Source organism: Mustela putorius, unplaced genomic scaffold (genome assembly GCF_011764305.1).
Source record: "Mustela putorius furo isolate JIRA1106 unplaced genomic scaffold, ASM1176430v1.1 tig00000695_pilon_pilon_pilon, whole genome shotgun sequence".
Classification (NCBI taxonomy): domain Eukaryota; kingdom Metazoa; phylum Chordata; class Mammalia; order Carnivora; family Mustelidae; genus Mustela; species Mustela putorius.
Genome location: NW_025421447.1, coordinates 5,903,510 through 5,918,291, shown reverse-complemented (window position 1 = coordinate 5,918,291; position 14,782 = coordinate 5,903,510). Strand labels below are relative to the sequence as shown.

General features: G+C 60.5%; 1 protein-coding gene across 4 annotated transcripts; it reads right to left on the bottom strand.

The window, feature by feature from the left end:
• Positions 1 to 326: 326 nt before the first annotated feature.
• DHX33 (DEAH-box helicase 33) lies at positions 327 to 14,274 on the bottom strand. Of its 4 annotated transcripts, XM_045083185.1 has the most exons (12): positions 13,941 to 14,274; positions 11,812 to 11,972; positions 10,813 to 11,040; positions 10,477 to 10,647; positions 8,460 to 8,645; positions 7,771 to 7,882; positions 6,597 to 6,756; positions 6,414 to 6,502; positions 5,702 to 5,829; positions 5,144 to 5,347; positions 3,571 to 3,657; positions 327 to 2,748 (listed from the first exon to the last, which is right to left on the bottom strand). In XM_045083185.1, exons 1-12 carry the CDS (start codon positions 14,191 to 14,193, stop codon positions 2,440 to 2,442), a joined length of 2,088 nt encoding a protein of 695 aa, XP_044939120.1. In that variant the 5' UTR covers positions 14,194 to 14,274; the 3' UTR covers positions 327 to 2,439. The 4 variants fall into 4 exon arrangements, with proteins under 4 accessions (XP_044939120.1, XP_012915713.1, XP_012915714.1 ...); XM_013060259.2 differs by lacking the exons at positions 11,812 to 11,972; positions 13,941 to 14,274 and adding an exon at positions 11,756 to 11,779; XM_013060260.2 differs by lacking the exons at positions 11,812 to 11,972; positions 13,941 to 14,274 and adding an exon at positions 11,506 to 11,528.
• Positions 14,275 to 14,782: the final 508 nt, after the last annotated feature.

Here is a 14,782-nt window from a genome sequence, read left to right as displayed (position 1 = left end):
GCGCCAAGGTGGGTGCCATAGTGCACCCCAGCGTGGGCCTTTCAATGACCTTCTCACATTGTAACACTGAAAATCCCTTGGGGTGGACATTTAACATGCTAATTAGACACACAAGAAGAAGGGTGACCTTTCAGGGCACAGGTGCTGGTACATCCCTGCCTGTTTGGAGGGCACCCTTTTCCCACCTTGATCTCACCCCAAGGAGTCAGCCTGAGAACTCCCCTGTTCCCAGCTGAAGAAGTCAATCCTCCAGAATGGTGGACAAGATCAGACGAATTCGGAAATACATTCTATGCACCCAGGAAAAGAGAGCCACACACGTGGCATGCGAGACTGATCTTTAATGGAGCCTGTGGTCTGGCTAGAGTGTGACACCATACATAGGGCCCGCGGTCCCCCTGCAGCTGGCCCTGCCAGCAAGAGCAGGCCTTCAGAATACAAGGAAACCTGAACAAAGGTGGGGTTTTCTCCTACAAGCTCTAATGTTCCCATCAGACTATAAAACCCTTGCTTCCTGTCAGAGCAGCACGTCCCATGTTTACAGACTAACGTCTCTGGGAGGAGAATCAGGCTGTGTCCTGCCCACCCTGGCCGCCTGCGGAAATGCCCCCCGAGGATGGGCCCTTATCACGGACCGGATGCTGGTAGCTTGTCCCTCGTGGTGGCTCTGCGCTGCCCTGCTGGCCAGCCTCCGGAGAGGGCATCTCCCTCCACAAAGCTGCTCGCGGGACGTGGTGATTCACCAGGTGAATCAGTGGGCCCAGGCTGGAGAAGAGGCGGCTGGCCTTGGAGGTCTCTCACGGACCATAAGCGACGTCACCACGAAATGTGGAACTTTTAAGAAAGTTTCTTAAGAGAAAGCGCAATGTCCGCCACAGGTCGATGTAAGCAGCACTTTATTTCCTTGTGGTGATTCGTGGTCAGAATGGGGTTTCCAACCTGCTTCACTCCCTGAGCAGCTAGGTTTAAAATGAACTTTTTCAAAAGTCCAGTAAAAAAAAAAAACTACTGTATGAAAATTCTGCCAGAATGTTGCAGCAACTGACTTCTTTCTGTAGAGAAACGTGAAAGCTGCTGGCAGCTCTGTGTCCCGCACTCCCACTCAGAACAGGTATTGAGCAGGACACGCACTGCCCTCACCCAAGGAAGCCCAGAGAATGTGCCGGCACGTTATCACCCACTCCCCATTCTTACCAGCACGATTCCCATTTTATTAAAAATACAATGTATTCTTTTCCCCAGTCAGCTTGAACATCCTAGGCCTCTATTAAGAAATGAGAAAAATACACTTAAAAATTTTTCTGAAAAACTCGTCAGAAAGTCAGCAACTGTAAACAACAAGGTTGTCTGTGGAAGAGCCAGCTGAAAGTCTAAGAATGCAGAAAGATAGGTATCCGGGACCCCGTAGCCCCGGCTAGCCGCTGGGGTGCTCCGGGCACATGCGGCGCAGAAGCAGGCATAGACTGCGGGGACGTTGGGGAGGCCGAGCCCGTGCCCCGGAGCGGAGACCACCCGCGGTCCCTGTGCAGTGTCAGGCAGTGCGGCCCCCTGCCTCAGAACCGCATGGTCCACTTGGTAAGGAATGACGAAGACACTGTACACCGGGGTTCTGACCACAAGGCCCAAACAAATGCTAAGTCAGCTTCTCTTACAGCAAACACTCTGGAAAAGCTGACTTGCATTTGGTGATCAAATAGCAAAGAGGAACCTTTGGTGTCTCTCCCCTTCCCGGAACAGGAGGCCGGGAAGAGACTGGAGACTCTGGGACTCCCACAGACGTGCAAACTGCGGCCCGGGGGTGGGGGTGGCTCACGCAGGAAGCCGGACTGTGTCCCCCTATCCCCATGAAGAAGGAAGCACAGAAACGACGAATAAGATGCGAGAGCACAAGCCCAGGGGCAGCAGACAGGACCCCAGGTGCGGCCGGTCCTCACGGTCCCTCCCCCTCCAGCCACCCTGATAGCTCTCTGCCCAGGCCCCACCGGGACAGACTTGGCCAGTCCTCACGCCCGCGGGGCCGCATGTGCCTAGCTAGGGAGAACAGCCAGCGGCCATGCTCGACGGTATCCTCGCGCTTGGAGGTGGCGACGAGGAGGCTCGCACCCTGGGGTGTGCAGTTCAGGAGGGAGGAGACAACAGTACGTCCCTCCTCAAACTTCTACAGACCTCAGGACATGTCCACGGACAGCTGAGCTCTGCGACCCTAGAGTCCCCTCCTGGGAAACGCCACCCCATCACAAGGACTCGGGGAGTCTCACGTTAGAGTGGCACACGGGGCAGGACCGCCTGCATGTCCCAGCCAGGCACCCGCCGAAGCCACCTGAGCTGGACTCTGCGAGGGCCGTCCCTGCACCCCCGTGCAGCAGGCGGGGAACCCCGCTGGGACCGGGCTCTGCGCTCCTGGCTGGGGGTCGGATGCTCCAGTCAGGGGCAGTGCGCTCAGTCGCGGGCAGCACGCAGCTTCCTCCGGAAGTAGTCAGGGGCGGCCTCATGCAGCCACTCGGCGTCCACGACACACACGTCGCGCATGTAGCAGCGGCTGGTGTGCAGCAGCTCCGTGTATACGACGCAGGCCGGCCGGCAGTGGAAAAGCACGGACGAAGGGTGGATGGCCACCGGCTGCCGGCTGTCCGTGGTGACGTATGTGCCGTCGGGCTGCAGCTCGGCCGTGCTCATGAACAGGCTGTGTGCCAGGCACCGGCGGACGCTCTCCCCGTCCCCGCGGGAGGACACCATCGGCATGGACATCTGCGGCGGGAGAAGTGGGCACCAGACACCAGCCCTGGTCAGGCTCAGACGCAGCCCCAGCGCCAGCCCGGCCCAGCAGGCGCTGCTGCTGCAGGAGGCCGTTGGCGGGGCTGCAGGGAGCAGACACACTCGGGCCGGGGAGGGGATGGATGGCCAGCTGTGGCCCTCAGAGAAGGGCCTTTCCCGCACTCCCACTGCGGCCAAATTACCCTTCCTGCTCTGGAGCGCCCCTCCAGCAAGCACCTCCCCGAGCCTCCCCTGTCCACCTCCGGCGGTCGTCCCCCCAGCACCAGTTCCGGAAGATCCTGCCCCTCAGCTGCACCCCCGGGGGACACCGGCCAAACAGGCTGCTGGTGGACACCGCCTGACCCCGCTGCCTGACCACGGTCTGTGGTTCCCCTGAGGAGAAAGGCCTGGGACAGCAACCACCATGGAGGCAGAAGGTGGGAAGCGGGAGGGGCGTGCACAGAGCGGCCAGAGAGGACCCGCCCCCATCTCTGACCTGTCCCTGTCCACAGCCTCCCAGAGAAACCTCTCTCCCCACTTCTCCCTTTAAGACACCTCCAGGGGTTTTGGTTTCTGCAATCTGCTGTTCCCCTCCTGAGGGGGACCCTCTTCAAATCAGCTGTCACCATTTCTGGGGAGCCCCCCATTCCTGCCACTAACTGCTGGTCTCTCCTTCCACTGGCTGTGGTTCGGAACAAACTACATAGGTATGTAGGCTCCAGTCTCAGCGACCGTCAGGCGAGCCTGGAACCCAAGAGTGGAGAGGCGAGGACTTTGGATGAGGGGCATGGGGGCCCCAACATGCAGGACAGGTACCTTCAAACAGATGTCCCTCAGCTGTGCTCGGACCTCAGCCACCAGCGCCATGTTCTTGCTGTTGACGAAATTCTCTCTGCACCAGTCCTGAGCGGGAGAGGAAGAGTCAGCACACCCATCACTTGCACAGAGGAAAGAAGTAAGAACTTTGAGAACTGAATTCAGAAAGAAGACGTCAGTCGCCAAAAATAAATGGAGGAAAACAGCTTTCTGTCAGAAAGCACAAACTGTAAGGGGACACAGATGAAAATTCCCTCACACTCTGGATTCATTATCCCAGAATGCATTTAAAAAACTCCTACGTGGCAACGAGACAATGACCAACAAGTCGGCAGGACAAAAGACAAGGATGCGAACAGCCACCCCATAGACACGAGCTTCGAGCGTCCGGTACAGGTCGGGGAGCCCGGCCTGCAGAGCGCTCCCGGACGGCAGCTTAAACTAGCTAAGAGGTGCACCGGCTCAGCGAGAACACAGCATCTGAGCAAGTCGGACGGTGGGAGTGGGAACCTGCCCCAGCTTGGGCGGCCGGGAAGCTGCCGTGCACCGGGCCAGAGTCCGGCATGCAGTGGCCCACGCGAGACTGACTGCCACTCTCGGGCTGCGCTTTCGCCGGACACACAGCATCCTATTTCCTCAAACAAACCGAGGAGGACAAAGCAGGACGCAGGCAGCCACCACACCCGAGCAGTGGCTTTTCTCCTCCTGAGACCTGACCGCACAACGCAGAGTTGAGGCGTACACGCCAGGCGGGTTTCATGGACACAAGAGACCGCAAGGTATTCGTGATGCCCGCATCACGCCATCTCACTTGCCGCACACACCTATTTTAGTACTTGTTTCCACTGACCTCATGACGCACAACAGGATTTTCACTTTTATGGAAAAGGGGGAAAGCAAGAGTAGTGCTCGGCGTGTGTTCTGTTCTGCAGCGCGCCCCGCAGAGGGGCCCATTTGGCCCCCGGCCCGAAGCGGCGCAGACGCCCAAGATACGCTGATCCCCGGGAGGTGCACAGACCCCCTGGAGCCACGCTGACCCAGGAGCCGCGCCGGGCACCCCGGCTTCGAGCTGCCACCAGAGCTGCCGGGCTTCGGCTGCATTTATCTCGCGCACCTGTTCACAGCAGGGACCACAGTACCAGGGCAGTCTAAGGCAGGCCACTTTCCGGGTCTGGGCACACGGACAGACATCTCCACACGAATTAATGACCACGGCTGCTTCCCCGTCTGCCGCTCTGGCTTGTGGGAGGGCTCACAGATGGCTCTGCCTTCAGACAGCGGGGTTCTAGAACGCTGTTCCCATTCAGGTCTGAGGAACCGCAATACCCTCCACGTGAACGCTACCGTGCAGACAGGCCGGCGGGGGCAGGAGGGAGCTCATTTGTAGCAGAGAAGCCAGGCCACCCGGCGCACAGGGCCCCTGCCCAGTGAGAATGAGCGGGACACGGGCAGGGCGGAGGCCAGTGCTGCGGGTCTCCCTGGTGAGGCCTGTGCACTCCGACCGGGGGCTCCGGACGTTCCGCTGGCCGGGCAGGAGAGCATTGCGGGAGAGGAGGCCCCGGCTGAGACCAACCTTACTTCTGCCCAGGTTCTTGAAGGCCCGGTAGATGTTGAGCAGCGTGATATGGTCCCCCTCGCTGGACACAAACTTCCTACGGACAGCCTGCACCTCGTCCCGCCGGGAAGGAGGGTCGTACAGAACACTGTCCACCGACAGGAGGGAGACGATGGTCAGGATCTCCTCCGTGCAGTGGAACTTGGGGGACAGGAGGAGGGTCTGCAAATAGGAGTTGCAACGGTGAGCCCTGAGACCTCCCCCCACTGAGCACAGTCTGTCCACGCTGCCCGTGCAGCCGCCCCACTGCGGCCTCAGAGGCCAGGTGCCTCTCCAGCCACCACCGCCTGCTCTCTGGAACCCGACAGCCCGCCCACAGGCTCCCACAGTCCTCGGGGAGGGCTCCCGACTTCACGTGGCTCTGACTCCCACACCCGACACCAGCACGCATCAGACGCAAAGCAGAGCCACAGCTGCTCCGAGGCAACAGCGAAGGGGGAAGCCAGGGCACCGGGGGTGCAGGTGACCGTCATACAAGCCGTGTCGGAGAAGGGGCAGCGAGTGGAGGTGACTTACTTTGGCGAATTTGGGGTCTAAAGGGAAAGCGGCCATCTTTCTCCCCACCGGAGTCAGGGTGAGCTGGCCGTCCTTCTGTTCGAGAGCACCTAATAGGTCCAGCTGAGCAACTGCGGCCTGAACGTGATCTGCAGGAAAACCAGGAGAGGGGGATGCAGCTGCAGCCACTCTCTGCTTCGGCAGCCAAAGGCCCCCACATCCAACCCTGGTCCTCGGGGCGCAGTGGCCGGGGACACTCCTGTCTTTAGCTCTGTCCACAGCAACGTCCTGTGACCCCGCTGCATCACACACATGAAACCCGCACACGCCCACACTCGTGGCGCCATCCTGACCCGCGTTGCCAGAAACAGAGACGCACGGCAGTGGAACAGAGGCTGTGCAAGGCCCAGCTGAGAAACACTTCTACTGTCCCCTTCACATGCCCTGAATTTCTAACCCCGGCCACACGTCACCTGCTGAAGGATAAACCAGCGTTTTCGTGATGTAATACAGAGAAAATGACCCCCAAGGCCCGACGGGAAGTGACGGCTCTGGCCCAGGAGGCGCTATGGGCACAGAACCCCCCTGGAGGTCCTCTGGCCCCCCGGACAGCCAAGCTTATGCACCAAATGAAACGAGAGAGGAAGCGGCCCCCAGACGCAATTTGGAGAGCCAAGCCATTCGCGGGTCCTGTTCCCCCGCAGCCCTGGCCCTGCACAAAAACCCCGCCTACCCGGAGAGGGCTTGGACATGAAGTCGAAGGTGAGCACGTCGGGGACCTTCATGGCAAGGAGCTGCAGCAGCACGCTGGCCAGGTTACACCTGCAAGGAGCAGACGCACAGCTGCCGCACCGGCTCCAGGTCCCCGGCTGGGTCCGCGGGACGGCAGGGGTGGCGGGGGTGTGGGGGTGCCCACCTCTGGATCTCCGGCACGGTCATCTTCTCAAACTTCTCAAACTCGTCCTCTGTGTAGAGCCGGTAGCAGACACCACTGCCCTCCCTGCCGGCCCGGCCTGTACGCTGCCACGCCTGGGCCTTGGACACACGCTGCACAGTGAGCACCTCCAGGCCACTGTCTGCGGGGAGAACGGCCCGCGTGAGGCCTCGCCCCGCAAAGGATCACACGGGTTCACCAGCGTGGGCACAAAGCAGTGCTCCTCAGAGCCCCAGTGATCCTTCCCACAGCACACGAGTCCGGGAACCCCGAGGCCATGTGGGAAAGCACAGAACAGCGCACTCCACACTGAAACTGCAGCGTATCAATCTTCGGAATGTCTTTTAAGCCCACGTGCCCGGGGCCATAGGTCCCCGCCAAAACCACAGGGCCAGAGCTGCGCCGGTCTGCTGGTGACCGAGAGTGTTCCAGGCTGCCAGGCTTTTCAGTGCCCAAACTCTGTCTCCAAGAAGCTAGGGTAGCTGGCCAGCGGTCACTGCCTCGGAAAGGAGATGTCAGGGGCCGGCCTGCACAGCCCTCCCGGCTCCGCTGTCAGAGGATCTTGAGGTGGTGTGATGGGAGTCACACCCAGGAGTCGCATGGGTCCTGGATAAAGGTGTGCTCTGTGCCAGGCCCGAGGGAACAAGTCCTTCCACACGCTACCTCCGAGTCCGCACCCTTGGTGGTGTGCTGTCCTCAGACATCCCCACTGCCTCTGATCCTCCGTAGCACCAAGCCGGGCAGAAAGCAGATGGGAGGACCAGCGTATCCAGAAAGCTCCCAGCGCACACTCTCAGGGACAGTGGGCACTCACCCCGGCCTAGGGGATCTCCTTCCTAGGATGCCTGAAGCTCGAACATTCATTTCAACAAAGCTCCTGCCCTGTGTCGGGGGTCCCTGGCCGCACAGCCCCCTCACCCAGCTGCTCAGGAGTCTCAGGCCAGGCCCAGCCGGTCCTCAAGCTGGCAAAGCCTGGGCCCCCGTCCTGCCCTGCCTGGCCCGAGGCTCCCGCTGCCAGCCCCCTTCCTGGACCTGACTGCTTTCAGACCGTGTCACCTGCGCGGCCGGTGCCACCCTGGTCACGGCAAGTCTGAGCAGGAAGCGCTTGCTGGGAGAGGCTGTGGGGAAAAGAGGGGTTTGTGGGCGTCATCCTCACCGGGATTATACATCTTTGCTTTAACCATGCCCGTGTCAACCACGTGTTTTATTCCCGTGATGGTTATGGAAGTCTCAGCGATGTTGGTTGAAACGATCACTTTGCGACAGCCCTGCAGGGAGGAAGAAACCAGAAGGTGACACACACAACTCCGAGGTTTCACAGCACAGTGCCCACCAGTAGCTCCCACAGCCCACATGCTCTCCAGGAACGAGGATCACGTGACTTATGGGAATTCTTCACACTGAGCAGGGAGGTTCCTGTCCTTAAGGCTTATTTGAGAGGATGAGATGCAGAGGAACCGGCAGGCGTGGCTAGGTGCCCGGTCCCACCAGCCACTGCCTGAGCACCGTCTCTCCACTTCTCGGGGCCTCCGTGTCGACACAACTGGACCGCCCCCATGCTGCCAGCTCAGCAGAGGGCAGCCAGCACTTGTGATGCACTGTGCGGCCAGCACAGGCAGCTGGTCTGTGTCAGACTGGGGAGAGCCCCTCATGTACCAGTCACCTACCGCCTGTGCCCACCCCCCACCGTGGTCTACCCGCTCCCCCTGTTCTCACCAGGCCCTGGAGGCCCATCTGGCCTGGGTCTTCCAGTCCCACGGCTTAGCGGCTCGCATATCTGGTACCCGAGCACCCCACCCCACAGGTGCCCGGGGAAGGGCCCACAAAGGCCGGGTGCGTACTCACCTTCGGGGCCGCCTGGAAGACACGGAGCTGCTGGGCATAAGGCAGGGAGGCGTACAGAGGAAGGACCAGCATGGCGGGGCAGCCGTCCGGGAGGTGCTTCGCGATGTCTCTGCAGGTCTTGCTCATGGCTTCGATCTCCTCCTGCCCCGTGAGGAACACCAGGATGTCCTGGGAAGGAGGCGCCTCCTGCAGGAGGGAAAGTGTGGCCTCAGGAGGTGCCTGCCAGAGCGTGGGCTGCAGCAACAGAGAGCGGTCACCAGCGAGCTTCCCAGACGGGTTTTCTTCGCTGTGGAGAGGTGCGTGGGCCACACTTGGTGTGTCCTCGGGGAGCACGCACTCGCCGAAGGTGCCTGGAGCGGTCAACCGAGTGAGCTACAGTTAAATCCAGTCCCGCATCTAGTGTATCTGTGGCCCATGCCGGCCTGTCCCTCCCTCTACACGCAGGGAGGTGGTGCGCCCAGAGCAAGACGTCGCAGCAGAGACAAAGCTTGGACCCGTGTTGAGAGACGGAGGAGGGAAGGACTGGGCCGAGGGTGCTCCAGCCTGGGCGAGGTCTGAAGGGTCTCTAGGAACAAGACCCGGCCCCGCTCCCTGGAGAAGACAGGAAGGCCCAGGACTCGGCCATGAGAACCCGACAGCCTGCCCTCCTCTAACCGGCCAGGCAGGAGGCCAGAATGGATTTCAACCCGGAGGCACAGGACCCGTCCACACAGCGGCGCCAAGGCTTGGGAGCTGCCCGCCCTGTGGAAAGGCAGCACAAGGTGCTCCGGGAGAAAGCGGACGGCATACCAACGCGGGAAAGATACTGATGACAGGCAGACAGACCATAGATGCTGGAACACCTGGGAGGAAATGAGCCACGGGAATGCAGAAAACTCATACAACTATGTTGCATAAGGAAGGAGGCATCAGGACAGGCCCTGCTGGCAACGGGTCGTGATGCTATAATGCCCCCCACTGGCCTGAAAACCATGAGACATGTCTATGCTAAGAGGCGGGGGGAGTAGGAGGCCAGGGAGGCTAAAGATATAGCCTCATCTGCCTGGGGGGAACCAGCAGCGCCAAGACCCGCAGTGTAGGCAGGTAATGCTGGAAATACCGAATCCAGACTAAACAGCTCAGAGAGCCATTAGGTCCCCTGAAACAATGGGATCTGGACTGGGGAAGTAAAAGCAGCTGCTGGGTGGTTTGTTTTTTTAAGACCGACTGACTGACTTGAGAGGGATGGAGAGAAGGTGCGTGCATAGCGGCAGGCAGGAGAAGGGTAGGCAGAGAGAGAGAGACTCTCAAGCAGACTCCCGGCTAACAGGAACCCGCCACCTCCAGGGGGCTGAGCTTCTGACTATGAGATCACCACCTGAGCGGACATCAAGATCTGGAGGCCTCAGGGGACCAGCCACCCACGACCCCAGCTGCTGGTTCTTATGACCCTCTTAGAACTACTGCCCTTTTTGACTTTTTACACACTCACCCCTCAGATTAAAATAAAAATCGTTTTTAAAAGATTTGCCTCTGGATTCTTTCACAAAGTTAACGGGAAGGTACGAACAGTCAAATTTTATGAGGGGAACCAAAACGAGGGGATTTAATCATTCAAACTTAAGTAAATGTTTAACAAAAGAAGAAGATTTTGAAATGCCTCTGTAATTCAGTTTTTCTGAAAAAGTGAAGAGTTCTAAAGGATCACCCTTACTGGGTGGACAGCAGCTTCTCCCACAGTGAGGCCATAGCGGCCCACATGCCTTCCTTGGGGGCAGCACTGCGGGCACCCCACCCGCAGTCCGCTCTGACCAAGCCATCTCCCAGCTCAGCCAGGGTGCGAGGCCCATCAGAGCCCAGTGGTTTCCACTGTAGAGTGGATGCGAGTCGCCGCAAGAAAGCAGCAGCAGGACACAGTGACACTTGGCAATGGCCCAGCTCCCAGGGCGCCCAAGGTGGCAGCGTTTCCTCTCACCGGGAGCACGCCCCCGACGGCGAGCTGAGCCCCATCTGCATGGGTACGCGCAGCACGCTATACCTGGTGGATCTGGAAGACGGAGACAAGCGCGGCGTGCAGGTAATCCTGCTGCGGCTGTTTGGTGTAGAGCACCTGGATGGGATGCTGCCGACCTTCCAGGTAGAGCACGGGCGCCCCATTGAAGTACTGCGAGAACAGGTCCACGTCCATGGTGGCGGACATGACGACCACCTGCGCACAGGATGGAAGAGTGAGAGGGCTAGGCCACGCCCACCCATCCCACGCCTGCTGCTTCCCACCCTGCGCACCGCTGGTGACCGACTCCTGTCCGAAGCAGGGCCAGCAGCCGCCCGGTAACACAGGCCTCTCCCTCTCCTGGACGCGAGCCACACCTACTTTGAGAGGTGGCTTCCCCAGCTCCTTCCTCCTCTTCTGGGCAGCCTTCACCACCCCAAAGAGCACATCGGTATGGACCGTCCGCTCATGGGCCTCGTCCAAGACCACACAGCTGTATTGGCGCAACAGAGAGTCGGAGATTGCTTCCCGAAGAAGCATGCCGTCTGTCAGGAACTTGATCCTGGTGTCTTCCGAGCTGACGTTGTCGAAGCGCACGGTGTAGCCCACCTGCGCGAGGAACCGCGGGCTCAGTGGGCCTGGGCTGAGCAGCTGCTAGGTGCCCGGCACCCCCAGACATGTGTGCCCTCCTGGGGAATGGCCTCGCGCCCTCGGGCACGGACAGGCAGTGGACGGGTCCCTTTAACTGCAATCATGAGCACCACTAAAACTCGGGGTGCTGGAGGCTCAGCTGTTAGCCCTCCACCTTCCACTCAAGTCATGACCCCATGTTCTGGGATGGAGCCCCCGCGTCCCACTCCCTGCCCAGCAGGGAGCCTACTTCTCCCTCTCCCACTCCCCCTGCTGTGTTCCCTCTTTTGCTGTCTCTGTCAAATAAATAAAATCTTAAAAAAAAAAAAAAAATCTGAAACTAGACTCTCACCCCAGCTGCTGAGAAACTTAAAGCTCCGGAAAGACAAGAAAAGGTAAGATGTTTTAAAGCGAAGTGCGCAAACACGCGCGAAGCTGCCGTACCCACAGGTCTAGGGCTCGATCTCCGCACGCACTGTAAGCTAAAGAAATGCTTACGATCTCTCAGACACACAGAGGTTTCACAGAGGTTACTGAAGCCTCAAGAACACTCGCGGAAAGCAACTAATTCATCCGACTTGCCGACAGACTCTGAACACAAAGCATATGCACAGACAGGTGACGTCGGAGGAACGAGTGACAGACTCAGGCTTGAGCAAGCCGGGGAAGAGAGAGCCTCCCGGCATCCTGGAACCTGGCTCAGAGAAGTGCCATGCGGGCGGGCTGTCAGCAGAGAAGGAGGTGAGGTACCAGCTTCCCGAGCTCAGTTCTCTTCTCGTCGGAGACTCTAGTGGCCAGAGAGATGGCAGCTACTCTGCGCGGCTGGGTCACAGCAATGACGCCCTGGCGGCCGATCCCCCCTTCGTAGAGGTACTGTGGGAGTTGCGTCGTCTTCCCGGAGCCAGTTTCCCCTGAGACAGAAGATAAATCTCACTTACATGCAAATTAACACAAAGTTCACGAACTAGAAGTTGATAAAGCCCCAGGAAAATAGGCACTGGTGTGTACAGCTGGAGCAGTGTTCTCAGAATTAGTCTGGGAAGGCCACATTGTATCAGAAACACCTTTAAAATATTTACAGCCTCCAGGCACACATCCACTTGCGGGAACTGGTTTTGAGGAAATAAAGAGGCAGAGACAAATGTAGCTTCAGACTCATGCTATTCAACTTGGTTTGGGGAGCAAACAGCTGGAAACAATGTAAATGTTCAGTAACAAGTAACCTGCACAAAAAACCTAAGGAGGGAACACAACTGTTACAGAAAATGGTTACTTCTCAGAAGAATAAATGAGATGTAGCTGGGCACACCCAGAGCCATGCCCACTCCACGGCCCCCACACCCCACCATTCCATTCCAGATTCTGCCCTTTCCTTCTGGCCCCACCCCGGCCCACACCTGCCTGCCATCACCAGGTCTGGCACCAGGTCTGCCCGCACACTTTACAGGATGAGTCAGAGCTCACACTCTCCCTGGGGCTGCCCTGGTGGCCTCCTCCTAATCTATCTCTGGTACCTTGTGTGCCTCTCCTCCAGCACGAGCACCTCATACTGTGTGCCAACACTGCAGGTCCTGGAAGGCAGGGAGGGTCTACCTGTCTCTTCTCTGAACTTGAGCATCCAGCATACACCACCCTCAGGGGGTTCCTCTAACTGTCCCCAAATGGAACAAAGAACTCAGTAAACCTGGGTATCGATCCCCTCCGGCGACCACTAAGAATCTCTGACCTTACAACCCTACATGCCATGGTGCTTGCACTTCCCACTCTGCTCATCCTCCTAACCCAGCCCAGAATCAAGACTAGGACTGTGATTACTCTGCTGCATTCCTGCTGAAACTACCAGGCAAAACCCCAAATGCAGATCAATGTCTCCCTGCCCAGCTTTTCTCCTCCTCCACCAGACCCCTGGGCGTGGCTAAGCAAAACAGCCCATCCGTGCAGATGAAGACAGGAGTCTGTGTTGGGGCCAATGTCCCTGGATGCCAGCACCACCCCGGATCCTGCTCTCCCTTCTGCAGCCTGGCAGGGTCCCCCTCTTCCCCAAGGGGCTACCTGAGGCCCCCTGACTGCTGTTCCCAGCAGAGCTCCCCACCTACTCCACAGAACTCGGGTCCTCACGTGGGCGCTCCCTCTACCTCCCCTCCAGCCTCCTCCCCAGTCACACCCATGCTCCCCTCCTGTCGCCAGCCCTGGGCCTCCAGGACGTCCTTCCCCCTATTCCTGACCCGCTCCACATCTGGTCTGTTTCCAGGCACCCCCCGCCCCCGTCTCCGCTCTCTCTCTGCCGGCTCTCCGTCCTTGCTTCCTTCGCCTCGGCCTCCACCGAGCTCTTCCCCTCCGTTCTCTTCCCTCCCTCCAGCCGAAGCCCGCTCTCACTGCCTTCCTCACCTGCCCGCCTACTCGGTCCGCAACCGAGTGACGATCCGCGTCGCCCCGCCCCGCCGGAGGAGCGCGCGGCGGGAGGCACACTCGGCACACTCGGCACACCCCCCCCCCAAGTCCTGCAGGGGTCTAGCGGCTGCATCTGTCCCCCTTCTTCCTACGACTCCAGCCCGCTGATCCTCGCCCTCCCGGTCTCCCTCCTCCTGCGGGCTCATCTGCTCGGTCCTCTGGACGCTCGTCCCGACTTGGACGCTGGAGACCCCTGCCCTGCCCCGAATCCCCAGGCCGCCCCAGAGGCTGCGACCTCGCGTCAGGCCGGCCCACTCCCTCGCCGCAGGCTCGCCCCCGCGCGCTCCGTCCTCCCCCGCCGGCCGCCCTCAGAGACCCGGAGTCTCCCGCTCGCCCCACTGCGGGGCAAGTGGGGGGCGGCCCGCCGGCGGGGGGGGCGCCTCGGGGGAGCGGCGGGGCACCTCCCCCGAGCCCCTCGGGCCACTCACCGATGAGGACGGCGCTGTCCAGGGCCCGGAGCTGGGCCAGCAGCTGCCCCCGCGCCGCGAAGATGGGCAGGCTCCGGCGCTGCCGCTCCACCGCCTCGGGGTAGACGCCGGCCGCGGGCTGCGCCAGGGCCGGCTGCGGCCTCCGGCGCCCGCCGCTACCGCCCGCGGTCAGCAGCATCAGCACGCGCCCCCCGGGGGGCCCGCAGCCCGGCCGGAACCTCTTGGCGGGCGGGAAGCCCGCCTCCTCGGGCATGTCGAGCGAGCGCCGCGACTGGAGGCCGGCCCCGGCGGCGCGCAGCAGGCGCGTGCGCCCCTTCCTGCCCCGCGCCGCGGCGCGCACCGATGACCTCATGGCCGCTGCCGCCGGCCTCCGCGAAGGACTACGACCCCCGGCATGCACTGGGGGCCTGCGGCGGCGAGGGCAAGGCGGGGCCGGAAGAGGCTCGGCCCCAGGTGCGACGGAGGGAGGCCGGGAGCTAGCGCGGCGGGGGCGGGAGCGGGCCGGGAGGGGCTGCCGCGGGGTTCGGAAGCCGGTTCCGGCCGAGCGGCGGCTGCTGCTGCTGGGACAGTTACCGGCTGGTGAGCCGCGTTGGGACGCCCCGCGGCCGGTGTGGCTTTTTTAAAAGATTTTATTTATTTATTTGACAGAGAGAGAGAGATCACAAATAGGCAGAGAGGCAGGCAGAGAGAGAGAGAGGAAGAAGCAGGCTCCCCGCTGAGCAGAGAGCCCTATGCAGGACTCGATCCCAGGCCCCTGGGATCATGACCTGAGCCGAAGGCAGAGGCTTAACCCACTGAGCCACCCAGGCGCCCCCCCCCCCAAAGGCTTTTTTAAACGTTCA

What these genes read in the sequence shown, in the direction of transcription:
- DHX33 (XM_045083185.1), bottom strand. Translation starts at nt 14,193, where the DNA reads ATGCCCGAGGAGGCGGGCTTCCCGCCCGCCAAGAGGTTCCGGCCGGGC. An exon ending in TCTTCCAGGCGGCCCCGAAG is followed by an intron (nt 7,883 to 8,459) that starts GTGAGTACGCAC and finishes TCCTCCCTGCAG; the next exon opens with GGCTGTCGCAAAGTGATCGT. An exon ending in TGAGGGACATCTGTTTGAAG is followed by an intron (nt 2,749 to 3,570) that starts GTACCTGTCCTG and finishes CTCCCGCCGCAG; the next exon opens with ATGTCCATGCCGATGGTGTC.